Here is a 16,960-nt window from a genome sequence, read left to right as displayed (position 1 = left end):
GTAAGAGGCGAATGACTGCACGTCTGAAGTTCTCTGATCTGATGAAACGAAAATTGACCTCTTTGGCCTGACTCATGTCCTCCATCATGTCTGGAGGAAACCGGCCACTGCTCACCACCTGGCCAGTACCATCCCCACAGTGAAGCACGGTGGTGGCAGCATCATGCTGTGGGGATGTTTTTCAGCAGCGGGAAGACTAGTCAGGATCAAGGGAAAAGGAATCAAAAATGAATACAGCAATGTGCAGAGAATCCTTGATGATAAGCTGCTCCAGAGCTCTCTGGACCTTATACTTGGGCGAAGGTTTATCTTCAAACAGGACAATGACCCTAAGTACACATCCCAGATAACAAAGGAGTGGCTTCAGAATCACTCTGTGAATGTCCAGCCACAGGCCAGACTTGGACCTGATTGAACATCTCTGGAGAGAGCCAAAAATGACTACGCAGCCTGGTGGAGCTTGAGTGGTTCTCCAAAACAAGAGTGCTAGCTTGTAGCATCATATTCAAAGACTTTAGGCTGTAATTGCTGCTAAAGGTGCTTCAACACGATGTCGAGCAAAGTCTGTGAGTAATTATGGGCATGTAATATGTAATTATATATTTTATATACTTCCAGCAAAAATGTTTTTCACTTGTGTAGAATTTCATTTTGGAATGAGGCTATAACATTACACAAATAAGAGCACATATCTTTTCTTTGATAAGTAATGAGCTTCTTGACTGTTAAGCTTTTCCTAACAGCTGCTGGAGTAAACATCCTGAACACTAGGGGTCACTGCAGTGCAGCATATGAAAGAAAATCAGTTTAACAGACTCCTTGTCTTGTCTTAAGCTAAAATTAGCCTGTTGAAGTCGAGGGAGGAGATGATAGAGGTTTGAAGTAGGAGCCAGAAACAAAAGTCAGCCCAGCTGTGTGTATTTGTGAAGGCCAAAGAAGTGCCAGATTAAATAAGTGAAGTCCAAAGCAGGCGGAGCAGTGTGTAAAACCTGATGCATACCAGCTCATTTAATAAAAGAAACCAAATCCAGATGAGAGCGATACTGTTGACGTGAGCCGTATAACACTGGGTATCTGTATTTGTAGCACACGTGGCAAAACATACAAAACATATACAGTACCTTGCGAGGTGAAGTGGCAATTCTTAAAGATCATAAACATATGTACAGTCTGTTAAGGTTACACAATGCTTAGACACATACACTTATATTTCCACACTAGAGTTGATGACAAACATGTCCTCCTTGCAAAGGAAAACGTGTATGATACGAAAAAAGAGAAAATACACTCTTAAGCCATAATGTAAAAAATGCAATATGAATCTGCAAAAAAGTGTGCAAGCCATTTAAAAATATGTACAACACCTTAAAAAATACACACTTGAAAAACAGACAACCAAAGGCAGGATATGTGTGTGTTCAATCAAAGAAATAGGCTTTGTATACTTGATATAAGGATAAGTGTAGCTTCTGTATTTGTTATTGTTTGCTTTGCATAAAAACTCCAGCGTAAGATCGACTGATAGTAACAGCGACATAACTTTCACCATCTGAACTCTCACAAACGTCCCTTAGAAGAACTGTTCTTGCCCTTGGCAGTCCTCCACGTCCTCTTGTGTTTCTGGGCACAGCTAATGTCCTATAATGCTCTTATTGTTTTGTATGATTTATAGAATCCTGTGGTTTCTCCACCAAACTGTCAGTGACTTCATTTGTGCATTTCCTCCTAAAGAATAGTGATAGTGTTTTGGACTTCATCACTCTGCATTTTTTCCAATACAATTGGCACTCTGCGTTGTGTTTCTGGGAATTTACTTGTGGTAAGAATGAAACTCCAAGGAATAATTCAGGAAGTGTGTGTAATAACCTCTGATCATTTGGTATGCTGTGGGTGGATAAGGGACAAAAAGTCCTCACATTAATCATCTTTTTATAAGATAACCTTTCTTTAAATGGCACGGGTGGTGCTCCCTTCCAGCTCCATGTTTTCATTCTTGAACTCTGCTTAGCTTTGCTGAGTAGCTTTGAAGGATCCCTGGTTAAAAATAACCCTTTTTTATCTTACACTGGTCCATCCTCTGTCTGAAAGAAGCAATTTCAGCTCCCCCGCCCCACTTTGAGCCAACTTTCTTCCTATTGGCTACACAACTAAGGTGCCCATATAAGGAATATCCATTCTCAGTGACATAATACGGAGCTAAAAGTAGAAAAAAACTACCTGAACCAGTTCCAAAATAGTTGGAATGGCATGTAAAATGAAAATAACAACAGAATGCAATGATTTTGAAATGTTATGGATCCATATTTTTACAAGTTTAAGCTGAAATTATTTTGAGAAAAAAACATTAGCTCTTGACTTGGTTTGCATCAACAAATCTCAAAAAAGTTTGGAAAAGTTAATGTTACTAAAAAGAAACAGCTGGAGGAACATTTTGCATCTAATTGTAAGGTTCATTGTCTGTGACTACAGTCCGCCGTGACATCCACAAAGGCAGGATAAAGCTCTATACACGAACATGATCCAGAAACTTCTCTGGGCCAAAGCTCATTTAAAATAGACTGAGGCAAAGTGGAAAACTGTGGTTGGAAGAATTGAAATTTGAAATTCTTTTTGGAAAACATGGATGCCGTGTCCTCTGAAGAAAAGAGAAGAGGCACCATTCGGCTTGTCAGCAGCTCTCAAGTCCTGCCTCTCTGATGGTGTGGAGGCACAACAGTACCTATGGAATACTTACAGGTGGGAGATCAGAACGAGTTCCCATCCAGACATCTTTTTCAGGGAAGGCCTTAGACAATGCTAAGCTGCATAATGCATCTATTACAGTGCAACAGAGAAGAGCCAGGACTGTTGAGCAGCTTGGATCCTCTAACAGACACCAATGGGACAACAATCCTCTCCCAAAAGTCCAGCATCTGGTCTCCTTAGCTCCCAGCTTTTTAAAGATGAGGGATATAGTGATAAGAGTCATAAACATGTTTTGTGTATTCGATTGTGAATAAAAAGGTGGATTTATGACACAAATCATTGTGTTCTGTTTTTATTTCCATTTTACACAATGTGCCAATTTTTTTTTATTTAATTTTGGGGGGAGGGATTGGTTGTAGATATATATGAAAATATTAGTGAAAACGTGTGACATTATTAGATAACCATGCAGTGGCTTCTTCAGGATACAAAAACACACCAATGGCTCTTGCCTAAAATAGTTTTCCTTAAAGCTGTGAAACACAGAACAAACGACTGTGGTTACAAAGGACTTCTGATATCCTTCCTGGCACTGAAGGTCAAATATAAGCTTTTGTCTTGCTGAATAGATCCAGTCCAATAATCTCAATTTCTCAGTGGCACTGTCTCTTGGACAAATCAGAAGCTCTCACGCTCAGGATTTTTACACATCCAATCAGATGGTTTCGTAGAGCAGCATCCCACTGAAGATGGTCAGAGGTTCGGAGGAGTAGGCCAGCTTCCCAGTTACAAGGTCAATACAGACCGTGTCCCCTTCCTCCATGGGTAGGATGACGTTGAAGACAGCTAACGCTCCAGGGATGTGCTTTGCCTCAGCCATGGGCTTCTCCAGGCCTTCAGGCTGATATCCGGCCGAGTCCACTCGGGCCACACCAGTGTTGGACTTGGACAGCACTGCCTCGATCTTTATGTTTTTGTGGCCTGTCAGGATGCCACTGAAGAAGTACTTCCCACGCACAGGAGCTGTGAAATAACCTGAGGGACAGGACGAGGTCATAATGACTGACTGCAGACACTGAGTTGAAATAAAGAAAACCTAAAACTATTGAAACGTCCGTTGTAGTGAAACTCACCTGTTTTGGGATTGTAGGCGTTATTTTCATTGACAAAGACTTCATTGAACACTATGGTTCCCGTGTTCCTCATCGGGCGGGTCAGGGCGGCAGAGAAGGAAAGGCGTGGCACGTGGGCATCGGAGCCTGGAGGACCTGATGATAGAGCAGAAACAAAGAGCAGGTGTTACCGTGGATTCGAGATCAAAGAGTTAGTCGCACTTTGATCTGCTGTTTGATAAGAACACCACATACCCTGTTCACCTCTGAGACCTGGAAAGTAAGATGAAAGATAACAACAGCGAGTTAGACCCAGCGATACCATTCCTCATGTTTATATTTGATTTTTATCACATTGTACATATGCAACATGTTAATGAAGAGACATCAAAGATGCACCAAAAACGTCTGTTAATACACGTGTTTATTTATATAAAAAGTAAATTCAAACTAGTAAGAAGGAGAAGTCAGTTTATGGTATTCCTCATTACTCTGACCTAAATTTACTCTTCTGTACTGAAGTTTGTGTCCCAGTGGGAGATGGCTCACACATGTGCCTTGACCCATGACTGGGTCGCATTAGCAATTCATAGTTCTATAGTTTATGGTTTTTTTGAGTAATAATTTAAAGCAAATTACATTCTACTGCATTTTAGTTGGTGTGATGATTTAAGATTTCAATGGTGGTAACTTTATTGTCCCCAGTGGGAAATCGATTTGCAGTATGTCCAAAGAGATATATAAAAAAAACAAACAAACAAACACAACACATACACACACGAAAATAAAAAATAAGCCCTGAGAAAACAACCTAAATTTGATCATCTAGTTGAGAATAATGCCAATTATCAGCCAAATAAAAATGATATGCTGCTGCGGTGTTGACAGATTGTTCAAGAAGCCTCTGTTTGGTGAAAGTTTTTACCAGGAGTCACATCCAAACGGTGTACAAATGCACATTCCTAAATAACATAGCTAACTTTAGCTAGCTTGATTAAGCTTAACTTCCATCTTTTTGGCCTACGACGATCACTGCTCTGGTTCCAAAACTGGGCCTACAGTATTTACCTGGGGGTCCCATTGGTCCCTGTTCACCATCTCTGCCCTGAGGTCCTATCCTCCCTTCGGGTCCCATCGGACCCCGGGGCCCTTGCTCTCCTCGGAGCCCAGGTGGACCAGGTGGACCTGAAGGAGTGCAATGTTTGGTGAGACAGCTGGGAAACACTCCAGGAAAAGTTCTCTTTACCAGTAACACTATCCTTAAAGAGAACTCTAAAAACATGTATAATAAGCTGTGACACATGACATGGGACGTGCCCTTTACTGTCATATTTACTAAAACTTCGCTTTTAGGCAGAGAGCACAATTTAAATCATTTTATGACGACTGCCTGGAATCTTTCTTTCATCTATTTTTCCCTCAGTCCAAACGTACCTCCCTTCAGTTGGGAGCAACTATCTCTCGACCAGCATTCAAATCCCACGCCATCTGCCCTCTGTGACTCACCCTTAAAGTCCCGTGTTTTGAATCTGTGGAAGTCTCTGACCAAGTCGACCACTGATGAGTTCAGCCTGTGTATGTTGGAGTGGATGTGAGGCAGCTGGACGTTCTGGATATTTTCAATAGCATTTCCTTGAGAAGTAACTGTGACATTGAGTCCATTAACAGAGGTCCACAGCCCAGACACATGTCGGTCCAAGCCCTCCTTGATGCCCTCCAGCTTTCCAGAAAACGAGTCGAAGCGCCCAGACACTTTTTCGAGGTTGGAGAGCCTTCGATCTAGGCCGTCACTGGACCTCCGGCACTCCCCGATCTCAGTCACATGGTTGCTCCTAATTATTTGGATCTCTCTGCCCAGATCGCTGAATCGAGTGTTTGAGTCAGCGACGTGGTCTGCCAGGTCCGTTTGCAGGTTGTTCACCTTGAAAAGAGTGTTGAAAGTTCTACTATGAAAAGACTTTTCTGTTTTCCTTTGCTCCACAATTTATTCTCCTACGGTCAGCACATCATCTGTCAGAAAACCCAAATATCTGTAATATCCTATTTTCATAACTGTATTAATATTCTATGAAAACAGTTCCAAAGGTAACCATGATGCATTTGGCAGACATGACAGTTTTTTACACGTTTTTAGACAAGAGAAATTTTTATGAATTTCTCTTGTTTTTTATTGAACTTCTGTTTTCTTTTGTGTGCTTTTGCATCATTTTCTGTTTGCTGGTGTTTTCTTGACTTGCAGTGCAATTGAACTAAACAACTGCACAGCCCACCCAACACTGCTCTTTCTGTTTTTCCAGGCAGTTTCCGCTGCTATGCCTGCTGATCCAAGCTACCAACAGTCACAGTGATATAGTCTCCTTGTTTTGGTTCATTACTTACTTTATAGCCACTCCACAATGCAGTCAACATTTATTAGAAGCAGAAAAATCCTTTAATGGCTTTAAAAGGTTTACATGTCAAACAGATGAGTGCATAACTAGGCTATTATCTGCATCACATGTTCTTACCTCAATGATGATATTGTCCTTAATGTGGGTCAGATCTGTTATCGTGTGCCCGTGTGTCTGCACAGTCCTTCCCAGGCCCTTCAGAGTGTCATTAATGGAGCTAAAAGTATCCATGACCTCAGCCAGCTCTCCTTGGATAGACTTCAGATCCCCTCCTAATTTTCCACTATGTACCGTGTGACCTTCCAGACGTTTCTTTAGATCATTTATGTTGGTTTTACACTGTACCGTGCACTCCTCCACGTCCTCTCTGAGTCGTCCCACCTCCTCCTGGAGGTTGGAGCAAACCTGAGAGCAGACAGATTCTCCCGAGTCGACTTTTCTCCGCAGATCCGTCAGTGCCGTCTGGCATCTGTTGAGGCTGATCGTGGTGGAGTTTTTAAATGTGAGCAGGTCCTTTTCTACAGTGCTGCATATCAAACACTCCTTAAAATCGCGGCCCAAAGTTTCCACTTCAGCGAAGATCCTGTTGAAGTGCTCGCCATCCTTCCCGGTCACAGCTGTTATCTTTTTCACATCAGTTGTTAAGTTAATCACTCTCTCAAGCAGCGAGTCTCCTGACACCGACAGGTTGTTCAGCTTGGTGTTAAACTTTTGGATCTCATCCTGGTTGGCCACAACCCTCCACTCTAAAGTTTTCACAGTTTCATCACTTGTTCGGTCTCTTGCGTTCGGCCCGCAGGTGTCTCTGCACATGTCTGTGGTTGATGTTAGCCGTCTGTCGAGGAAGGTCGTGATGTTCTCCAGCTGGCTTAAACGTCGACTGTGGTCCTTGACCGTGTCTCCAAGAACAGCCACATCCAGCTCTACTTTACCGATCCTGTAGCTGTGGTCATCGAGCTGAACGAGGACCGAGTTTCGCAGCTGAGTGACGTCTCTCTGCACAGTTTCTTTCATGTTGTTCCCGGTGTTAGTACACCTCTGCTCCGTCTTCCTCATTGTGGTATTCATCCTCTTCTCCAGTTCTCTTAGCCTGCCGTTCAACCGGTCCTCTGTCACTCTTCCCTTTCCTCCACCCGTCCCAGCGAGCTCCTTATCCAGCCGCCCTTTAATAGCGTCACACTTGTTTGCAGTGGAGGTGAGTCGGACTTCGACATCAGACAGCCTCCTTCCCAGCTCAGTGATTGTGTTGCAGCAGGCCTGCGAGCGCTCGGTCTCACTGCGAGAGATTTCCAAGCTTTGCCTCAAGTGCTGGTCTATGGAGCTGATCCTCTTTTCCAGGGCTGCGATCCGGTCCCTGTCCTCCTGCTGCTGGCGCCTCAGGTCCTCCACGCCGACCTGGTGATAACGAGACATAGCCGTCATGATGTCAGGCTCATATTCTTTCAACATACTTGAAACTTTGATTTTTTTGTGATTTCTAAGGGTTTCAAAGGTACTTTTCCTGCACTGTAGGTTTGCTTTGTTCTGCTTCTCAGCAGGAGTAATTGTATCTCTATACTAATACCATGTGTATTACTTCACTCTACAGGAGAAAAGCACTGAGCCATCTACACACTACACCAACAGGAAAGTTGCGTAGCCTTGGAGAGTCACCCCACGAAGCCCCTGGTACAAAGTGTTTGTGCTGATGTTTTATTATTTTTATTTTTTTATGGATCACTGTTTACTTAACACAGGCCAAGAAATCAAGTATGGGATGGTGGAGGTGGGATTTCCACGACCAAACCTCTCTTTAATCTTCTTATCAAAGGTTACAGCGCTCCATTAAAAGGAAGGACGTTCTGATTCAATATTGTTTCCCCGGCCTGTAAATATCACTCATTGTGTAATATTGCAAATAATTTTTTCATATATTATGTATACATTGCATTCTGAGGCTATAGTAAAGATAAATATTTTTGTCTTGAGCAACCATGTTTGTTTACTTCATCCAATCCCAGACTGGATCCTGTAGCTAGCTTTTTTCTTATATGATGTCATCTGCTAACAAACTCACCATCACCAGATTTGCACATCCAGCTAAGCTGCAGGTGGATGTGTAATCATATCCTACCAGTGTTGGGACTAACGCGTTATTAAGTAACGCGTTACAGTAACTACGTTATTATTGTGGTAACGAGCACGGTAACTAGTTATTATGCCCAAATCAGGAACGCGTTAATCGTTACTGGGATTTAGATAGGCTCGTTATTCGTTACTTCTTGTGGTGACTATCACGGAGCTTCCACAGATTCTGTAACATTAGCAAGTGGTGGAGGCCAGCAGGTGGATGAGGGAAAGGGGACGCAGGAGGAAGAGAGAGCCGAGGTGGCCGCCGGTCCGAGTGTCAGGTGAACTGAACAGACCTGCAGTCTATCTGGGTCAGATATAAACCAAGTTTAGGTGGAGTTTATTTTCGTTATGCTGACTTTTTCGTACTGCGTACTAGCTAGCATGACGGGGTTTCTATACAGCTGGGTGGGTGCTATGATGTTGAACTTTATTTTATTCATAAGGTTAGTTAGCAGAGTTGCCAACCATCCTGTAAAAACAAAATCGTCTCGTATTCAGAGAAAATATTACGCGTTTCGTATTGAGGTGAAAAGGAACACAGTTTGTCCCGGACTTCAGCTACAATGAAAAAGACACAAAGCTGGATTTATTCTGCGTCGTTACGCTGTCAGCTGCCTCTTCTCCTCTCACTCTCTCCCCCTCCCTCTCCTGTTGCTACTTCAATCATGAAACTGATCAATGATCAGCTGATCGGCTTTTCTCTCTTGTTTGTTTATCGCCCACTTTGCGCCAGAAAGAGGAAACCAGCGGAGGTCGCGCTAAACAACAGCAGCACGTTTAAGCTTGATCAGCTGTTGTTAGAATTTATTTCATATTAATTTCTAGTATCAGCTGATGTTTGCTGGAGCCACAGCTGTAAAAGCTGCTGGTCATGATGTCGGTTTGGATATGTGGTGAGAGGGAAACATGCAGATGAAACCAGGAGATGTCCTTACTGAATCATCAGAGCTGAACAGGTGATGGAGAAACAGGTTTACCTTTTAGGTGACAAGAATGAGTTGAAGTTATGAACTGTTTCTGAGAGACAAATAACACCAGGATCCTTTTCTAAGTAGCTGACAGCTGGTAACTGTGCAGGGGCGGGTCTAGCAAAGTGTTGCCAGGGGGCCAGGTAGGGTATTAACAGGGAAAGGGGGCACAAAGAAATACTTTCTTATTCTCATTTAAAATGTCTCGCTTTTATTAAATAATTATCTGAATCTTACAACAAACGATTGATAGATTGATGCATATATACCATCAAGACAGTGTACATCACTGTCACAACAGCGTTTGTTTTCATTCAAAGGCTTTATGATTTTTCCTGTAATGGTGGGCCGGTCAGTCAAAACGCCCGGGCCGATTTTTTGTCCCAGTCCAGCCCTGTATGCAGCTCATCTGCAGTCTGGTGTTACCTACATCTTCCTATTCGGACGGCAGAATTTCCGAGTTCTGAGTACAATCGAAAGCACCACGACTGCAGTTTTAGTGTTGGATGTAAAAAGCGCACATGACGCTGTGACGTAGGCTAGAATCATGGCGGCGGTCAACGACGGTCCAGGCCTGGGATTTCTCTCGTGGAAATGTGCACATTATCTTTTCCTTTCTATTGGTAGGTGGCACAGTGCACTTGTGGCAAGTAAGCAAGCTAGAAGACTGGCAGTCTGGCTGGGTATCCAGTTACGGAAGCAACACATTAACAAGAGAATTCTGAGTAAAACCAAAGTTACTTTTCCTAGTAACTAGTTACTTTGAAAGTAAAGAGTAACTTGAAGTAACTGAGTTACTTTTGATAGAAGTAACTGGTAATGTAACTAAGTTACTAATTTAAAGTAACTTACCCAACACTGTATCCTACTGACTGAGATCACAGCTGGCAAAAACACAGACAGTAGAAAGTGAGGCTAAGCTAATGCTGAAGTGCCTTAAACCTGCATTCTATCTGAAGACCAACAGGTGGCGACCGCTGTGGTTATAAAAAGACTCACGGTAGTCCTGTGGGTCAATGACTTTGTGCCTTTACCTCTGTAAACACTTTCCTGCTTGGTTTATGGGCTCATTTACTCTTTTCATGTCATACTGAATAAAAAAGTACATTTACAAACCTTCGTCATTCCACCTATTTTACTATTGTGCGAAAGACTTTATAGCCTTGTTTTGAAACAGGTCGCAAGACGATATAACATCCTCTAGTTTACGTAACAGGTGTAGGTGTCATTGTAGAAGCTGCCCAGTGTACTAAGACAATCGCCCTGCTACGACGCTTTGTATGCAGCATTTTAGGTCATATGTGCTCAGAGTGAAGATCTGACAATGCAGGAGCACCTGGGACAAACAAAGGAGTGGCTTTGTGAGGTGGTGTGCACAAGTGTGGGGCCCTTTATGTGTCGACCCCCACAGGGAGCCATGACAGCACACGAGGCAAATAAAAACTCACTTTATCTGATTTATGTTGAATCCCAACAAAAAAATGTAATGCAGCTGGTAAACTGTTTCCTTATTGTCGCTTCACTTTTCTCATCTTTTTCTTAAGTAATCCTTTTTTACTGTTTGTTTGTGCAGTGGTTTATGCTGCAGCATGGGGCCATTATCTTTTACTGCTTCGGGCAGAAAAAATCGCTTCCCACAGGGGCAAAGGCATGAACATCTAACTGCTAGTAAACGAACCACAAGTACGCCTTCATTTTTTATTGGTGGTGGGGAAATAATGGTGATTGTTGCCATATTGATATAATTATGACATAATGAATGAGGACATTTTGGACTTTACCTGACAGGAAGAGCAGGACAGAGACACCCTCCTCTCCAGCTCTGTCAGTATCTCTTCCTTTAGGATGTTCAGCTGGTCACCTCCAGCTCCTCCTCGGCCTGCTCCATCCAGTTCATTACCTCCTCCATTCACCAGGTGGTTGTTGATCGTAAGCAGCGTCTGATCATGTGCCTAAATGACCACAACAGTCACAGAAATGAGCATCATCCATGCTTGCGTGCACAAACAGCAGACTTCTGGACAGCCACAGAGTTACCTGTGTTCTGTTATAGAGATGATCCAGCTTTGTCTGGATGCTGTTGATGGTTTCCTTCATGTGTGGTTGAGCTGAATCTGCAGGGACAATGGCCCCAGTCAGCCCGTGCCTATGAGATAGAAACAGTTTTGATTCCCTCGCGTGTGAGAAGTTTTCATCCACTCCAAAGTTGAGGTATATCTCCAGTGCAATAAACAGGAATTGAAAGTGTGCCGTCCATGCGTGACCCTAACAACACTTTAGTTTCTTTATTTCCACTAAACAGCGTTTCACTAACACAAAACTCAGTCCATGAAATAAAGCATGCACATGTATTAAAAACAACACTGACGTACAGCCTCTGGTTTATGCCATTGATGGTGGTCTGCATGTTGTTGAGGTCTTTGGTCAGGCCATGAATGGTGTTCTCCAGCTGTCTGATCTTCTCTGTGTCTCCTGGACAAAAGGGAAGGAAGGTGTAAAATGTGCTGCTTAATGCTGTAAATCTATTTGCTAAATGTCTCGACATGTTTTTCAGTCAGCTACTTATACTGACTGACTGTTTTCATATTTCCAGATTTGGACCATTTTCCAGTAATAAAGGAAACACACAGTTCACTGAGGTTCAGTACGTGTGACGCACATAATACGGCAGCCTGAGCTTCATTTTTTTTAATGTTATCACCATTTGATGTTTCAAGGCTTTAAATGCAGTCGTCCTTTACATTATCAGAGGCCACAAGTCTTCTTTCATTCTTGAGGTATCAACACTCAGAAGATAAAGAATATTTTATTTGTTTGTAATTTCACCTTCTCCTCCCCGCTGCCCACCACCTGTGTCCGTGACACCAGTCTCGGGTGTCCCCTGTGGTCCACTGTGGCAGTCCTCCCCGGAGTAACCATGGCAACACCTCCACTCCATTTCTGTCACCATCTTGTAAGCGACTTTATATCTCGGTCTCCTGTACGTCCGATAGCTGAGGATGAAAAAGGAGTTTGTGAAATGACATCCAGATTTTCGTGTTTTCACTCGTCCGACCCCGTGACCCTTTCATCTCGATTGTTTTTAGTTTGTGTTGGTCGTCTTTATAGTGTCCCATATGGAAAAGAAATAGAAAAAACTTATAAAAGACTTGCATCAGATGTGGCCTACTTCATATAGTGAATCATATAAGGCTTATATGATTTACTCATGAAAGTGGCCACTTTCTCATTACTTTCATATATTGTTTTAGTAAGTATCCAAAACATACAAGTTTCATTTATATAATTTTTCAAGGGATCTTATATCTGTTTTCACTCTTGTATGCTTTTCATACAAGTTTCACACAAGACAGATACAAACTTTATAAGATTTATATATATCTTTTCCATATGGGGTGGCTCAAAAAATTGTTTTATTTTCTATGGCCAAATTTAGCTTTATATTGCTCTCAGTCTTTTTTGGTATCATTGTATGGAGTGTAGAAAAGTCAGGATAGATTTTAGAAAAAATGACTTAACAGTCTATAGGCATACATGTATTAGCCTGTCAGCATGCTATCGTCTGTGTTTGGTTTCAAGGTGCAGCCATGCCTGAGTACAGCCTCACAGATAACTAATAGCACCAAAAAGCACCAAACTTTTAGCCTTATTGGTTTCTGCCTTCAAAAACTGCAGCCAACTTGTTCCCGGTGATGACACTGCAAGATTTAATATTTGCAATGTAACCAAGTCAAAGACCTGCAGCGGCCCCTAAACCCTGCATGAGACATCATCATTGTGCTGTACACTGATATTCATGTGCAAAGGTCATTAGATGTGAGGAAAATCGCAGCAAATCATCTACTGATGATGAATGAGATTACAGGGACTTTAAATTCTCATTTTCCAAAGGAACTGCACTGAGCCAGTACAAAATCTTGTTCTTAGAGCATTCCTTTGCAAAAAAAGAAAAGAATGTTTTATTTGGAAAGCTTTGCTGGAGTCGTATCATTAATGTGCCACTCAGCTCTGCTTCTGAATTGGTCTCATTTGCAGTCCTAACGCAATAAATAAACCAAAAATTGGCCAAAACTCTCCATAAAGATTTATCATCACAGGCATGTTAACAAGCCGCGGCTGCAAAAGTTCAGCAAGTTTTTTTCCTTTCGTGACGTTCCACAAACTTTACTGTAGGTAACACAGAGAAAAGATTTCATCTTCCAGCTCCCTTTTCTGTGAGCGTGAGAAAAAAGGTCCTCGTAGAAGAAAAACAACACAGGGCTCGGAGAAATGGGAGCAGGAGCTGGGCAGAGTTAGCAAGTGAAAGTGAGAGAATCATAAAAGGAAGAAACAGAGAGCAAGAGAAGATTGTTTTTGCAGGGTAGGAGACGAGACTGCGGTGCCTGGAACTCCTGTTGGCTTCATTCTTAGCATAGCCCAGGTTTAGACTGAGGCCCCTGGCAGGCATCGGGATCAAGCGGCAAGGCCAGGGTTAGACAACACAGTGAAGACTTCAAAGGAGGGAAAACATCAGCAATGCTCGATTAATGTTTTCTCCAAGCATTACATCCACAACTGGAAAACCCATTTAGCGAGTCCTATCTCCAGTAAATGTGCTCCGTTACTTGTAATAGTAGATATTCACCGGTCTGCACCAAAGAGACTTTATCACTGAGATTACCCAGAGACCAGTACGGAGCTGCAATCATGTGGAAGCCCAGCTTCAACCAGGCGCCCTCCTGACCTCGTAGTTGAAGCCCGGGAGACAAAAGATTGAGAGAGCTGAGTGAAGTCTACAGACAGGAAATAGAACAAGATGATGGATACAGGGTGCAGGACTCCTGCGGCTTTGAAGATGGCAAGGCTAAACTCGGAATAGTATCCGGAAACACGGAGATGAGGCATAGATACTCACGCTACTCGAGGACACTGTCCCCAGGCACAGCGCTGGTAGTCCGGCTTGATGTACGTCTCCACGCCATCCTCCATCACGCAGCTAACCGTGCGCGTCACCACATAAGCGCACCAGTTCCTATTGAAGCAGGGGAAAGGAAATGGCAGATGAATGAGTGTGCGATGGCTATCAGTTAGCTCAGAGTTTCGAGTCAGGCGTTAACACAAACATAGCACCTCACCCTCGCTCCGGTTCTGCTCTACGTTCCCTGGCACAGAAAACAGGGAAGGAATGACAATCAAAACTCTGGTCACACGTTGAATGTGAGTCTCCACTGTTTGGAGTTTTTGTAGATTAATATCTCAGACCTTAGACTTGGAGTTATTATTCTGTGCTACACTCCAGGAAAATTGGTGCAAAAGTCAGATCACTTATGATAAGTACATGAATTTAACAATGACTGCAACACACCAAGTTCATTGCAGTATTTATACTGCATATCTTTGCAGTAAACACAGAGTTACATTTATTCACAAATGCCCAGCATAACATTTATAAAAGCCTGTCAGATGCATGATTTCTTATCTCTTTCCACAAATCTGAGAAGTCGTGAACCAGGGTTCACATCTTCTTGGAAAGTAACTGCAAAAGTAAATTAGATTTTCTCTGCAAACAGTTTTCAGTTCATTACATCAGTTTTAAAAAATGAAGCAATACCTTCATAAACAAATCTCAGTGTATGCATGGGTATAAGTCACAGCTGCTATTAAATATTAGAAAATATTCACAATGTATTTAGTATCTGTAAGCTTCAGGTAGATACACTGTAAATGTGCTGTAAGTATGAAAGCGCCTGTTTGCGTTTCCCCTTACAGATAACAATATAAAAGAAATATTCATTTTGGATCTGGCCCACATACCTCAAAGAATGACGGCCCTTTGGTGGCCCAGATTTGGTCTGCCAAAGGTGGCCCACACATGGGCCAGCAGCAGACTGGCCCTGTGGTGGCCCAGAACAGTTTCAGCTCTGGCCCCAGATGTCAGCCTAATGTGTACCTTAATCAAGCCATGTAATAACAACATGTGCCGGAACATAATAGTGCAAAAGTAACATGACGAAACTCTGTTCAGACAGTGAATGGACTGATTCCTACATAACACTTTTCTACTCTCGCAGATTACTCAAAGTGCTCCATATAACATTCACACACACTTGCTCTAAACTGAGTGCTTCCTACCTACATTCACACTCGTGACATCCTGGAGGAGCCAAGAATCGAACCACTAACCTTCCGATCAGTAGGTGACCTGCTCTACCTGCTGAGCTACAGCCACCCGGTGGCAAACATGAGTGAAACCCTCACTGGGTTTTGGATAAAGTGTACACACTCAAACCTGTCAAACCTGCGTTTGAAACATTAGCTACCATAGCTGTATAGTATTGCAACATGGTATTTGGGTCTTCTACCTAAAATAGGAAAATAAACAGTGTCATCATTGCCAGACCTGGCCCACATGCGGTTGACATACACCCTGCCATGACACCAGTCAGTCAGAAGTGCCAGCTTGATACCGGATCTGGGCCAGACCTGTTTTCTATGGGCCTGGGCCACATAACCCAAACCATAATCGGCCCAGATATGGATTGTCATCACATAAACAGTGCCATCTACACCTGGCTCGTATCTGGATGACATACCACTTACCATTCCAGAAGCCAGCCAGCAGTGCCGGCTTGACACCAGATCCGGGCCAGACCTGTCTGCTATGTGGGATATGACCCCCTATGAGCAAGCACTTCGGCAACAGTGGGAAGGAAAAACTCCCTTTTAACAGGAAGAATATATAACAAAATATAAGAGTAAGAAAACGTTTAGCCTAGTTTAGCACATAATGTTAACCCGGGATGCAGGTCGCTTCGTCTAAGCAAACAAATATCAGCAACATCAGTTTCCAGTTTTTCCAAACGTAACTATATTTCCTGTCTTTGTTAGCTTTGATGTTCCAAAGCTACAAGCTGGTTGTGCTAATACTGGGTTACTTAGTGGACTTCACACAAGAATCACACAAAAAGCTGAAGTTAGTTTATGATAGTAACCTCACTCTACACTGTCCACATAGTGTTCTCTCTGGTTGTTTCACTGTATTTGAGCCTACAGCAACTCAGTGCATTTAGGTGCGTAGACATGGTCAACATGACCTGCTAAACTGCTAAACCAGACAGGTTTGATTGGGATTGTCGCACATGAACACTTTTTCAGATTTTTCTGTGATCAAATGCCTTGTTAATGTCAGAGAGAGTGTCCAGACTACTTCAAGCTGATAGAAAGGGAACACTGCTATCAGCTAAGAACAGAATCCTCAGACCACAGCTAGCACAGGCTCATTAAAAAGAAGATTTGAAAACCATTGCCTGGTCTGATGAGTCTCCATTTCTGCTGCAACATTCAAACAGAGTCCAAAATTGGTGTAAAAACCATGAAAGCATGGATCCATCCTTCCTTCTATTAATGGGTCAGGCTGCTGGTGGTAAAACTGCGTTTGATGCCACTTTGGGCCGCTTACTACGAACTAAGCATCATTTAAACGACCATCCAATTATGACCACACCTACCCATCTCCTAATGTCTGCTTCCAACAGGAAAATGGACCATGTAACAGAGGTACAATCATCTCAAACTGGTTTCATGAGTTCACTGCACTCAAATCCCACAGTCACCGGATCTCAATCCTACTGGGTCACCTTTGGTGCAAAAAGACATTCACATCATGGATCTCAGCAACTGTGTGATGCTGTCATGTCAATATAGACATGAATCT

General features: G+C 42.8%; 1 protein-coding gene across 1 annotated transcript in view; it reads right to left on the bottom strand.

Moving 5' to 3' along the window:
• Positions 1 to 983: 983 nt before the first annotated feature.
• Positions 984 to 16,960, bottom strand: part of emilin1a (elastin microfibril interfacer 1a) — a 33,819-nt gene continuing 17,842 nt past the window's right edge. The window contains exons 2-12 of the mRNA XM_063495695.1: positions 14,162 to 14,278; positions 12,094 to 12,260; positions 11,640 to 11,739; positions 11,305 to 11,413; positions 11,049 to 11,219; positions 6,305 to 7,582; positions 5,304 to 5,718; positions 4,866 to 4,982; positions 4,053 to 4,070; positions 3,819 to 3,953; positions 984 to 3,720 (exon numbers count right to left, since the gene is read on the bottom strand). Of these exons, the coding sequence (XP_063351765.1) occupies positions 3,401 to 3,720; positions 3,819 to 3,953; positions 4,053 to 4,070; positions 4,866 to 4,982; positions 5,304 to 5,718; positions 6,305 to 7,582; positions 11,049 to 11,219; positions 11,305 to 11,413; positions 11,640 to 11,739; positions 12,094 to 12,260; positions 14,162 to 14,278 (2,947 nt within the window). The 3' untranslated portion in view covers positions 984 to 3,400. The remainder of the gene's footprint in view (positions 3,721 to 3,818; positions 3,954 to 4,052; positions 4,071 to 4,865; positions 4,983 to 5,303; positions 5,719 to 6,304; positions 7,583 to 11,048; positions 11,220 to 11,304; positions 11,414 to 11,639; positions 11,740 to 12,093; positions 12,261 to 14,161; positions 14,279 to 16,960) is intronic.

The sequence above is a fragment of the Pelmatolapia mariae genome, linkage group LG15 (assembly GCF_036321145.2).
Source record: "Pelmatolapia mariae isolate MD_Pm_ZW linkage group LG15, Pm_UMD_F_2, whole genome shotgun sequence".
In the NCBI taxonomy this organism is placed as follows: domain Eukaryota; kingdom Metazoa; phylum Chordata; class Actinopteri; order Cichliformes; family Cichlidae; genus Pelmatolapia; species Pelmatolapia mariae.
This window is presented reverse-complemented; position numbering and strand designations above follow the sequence as displayed.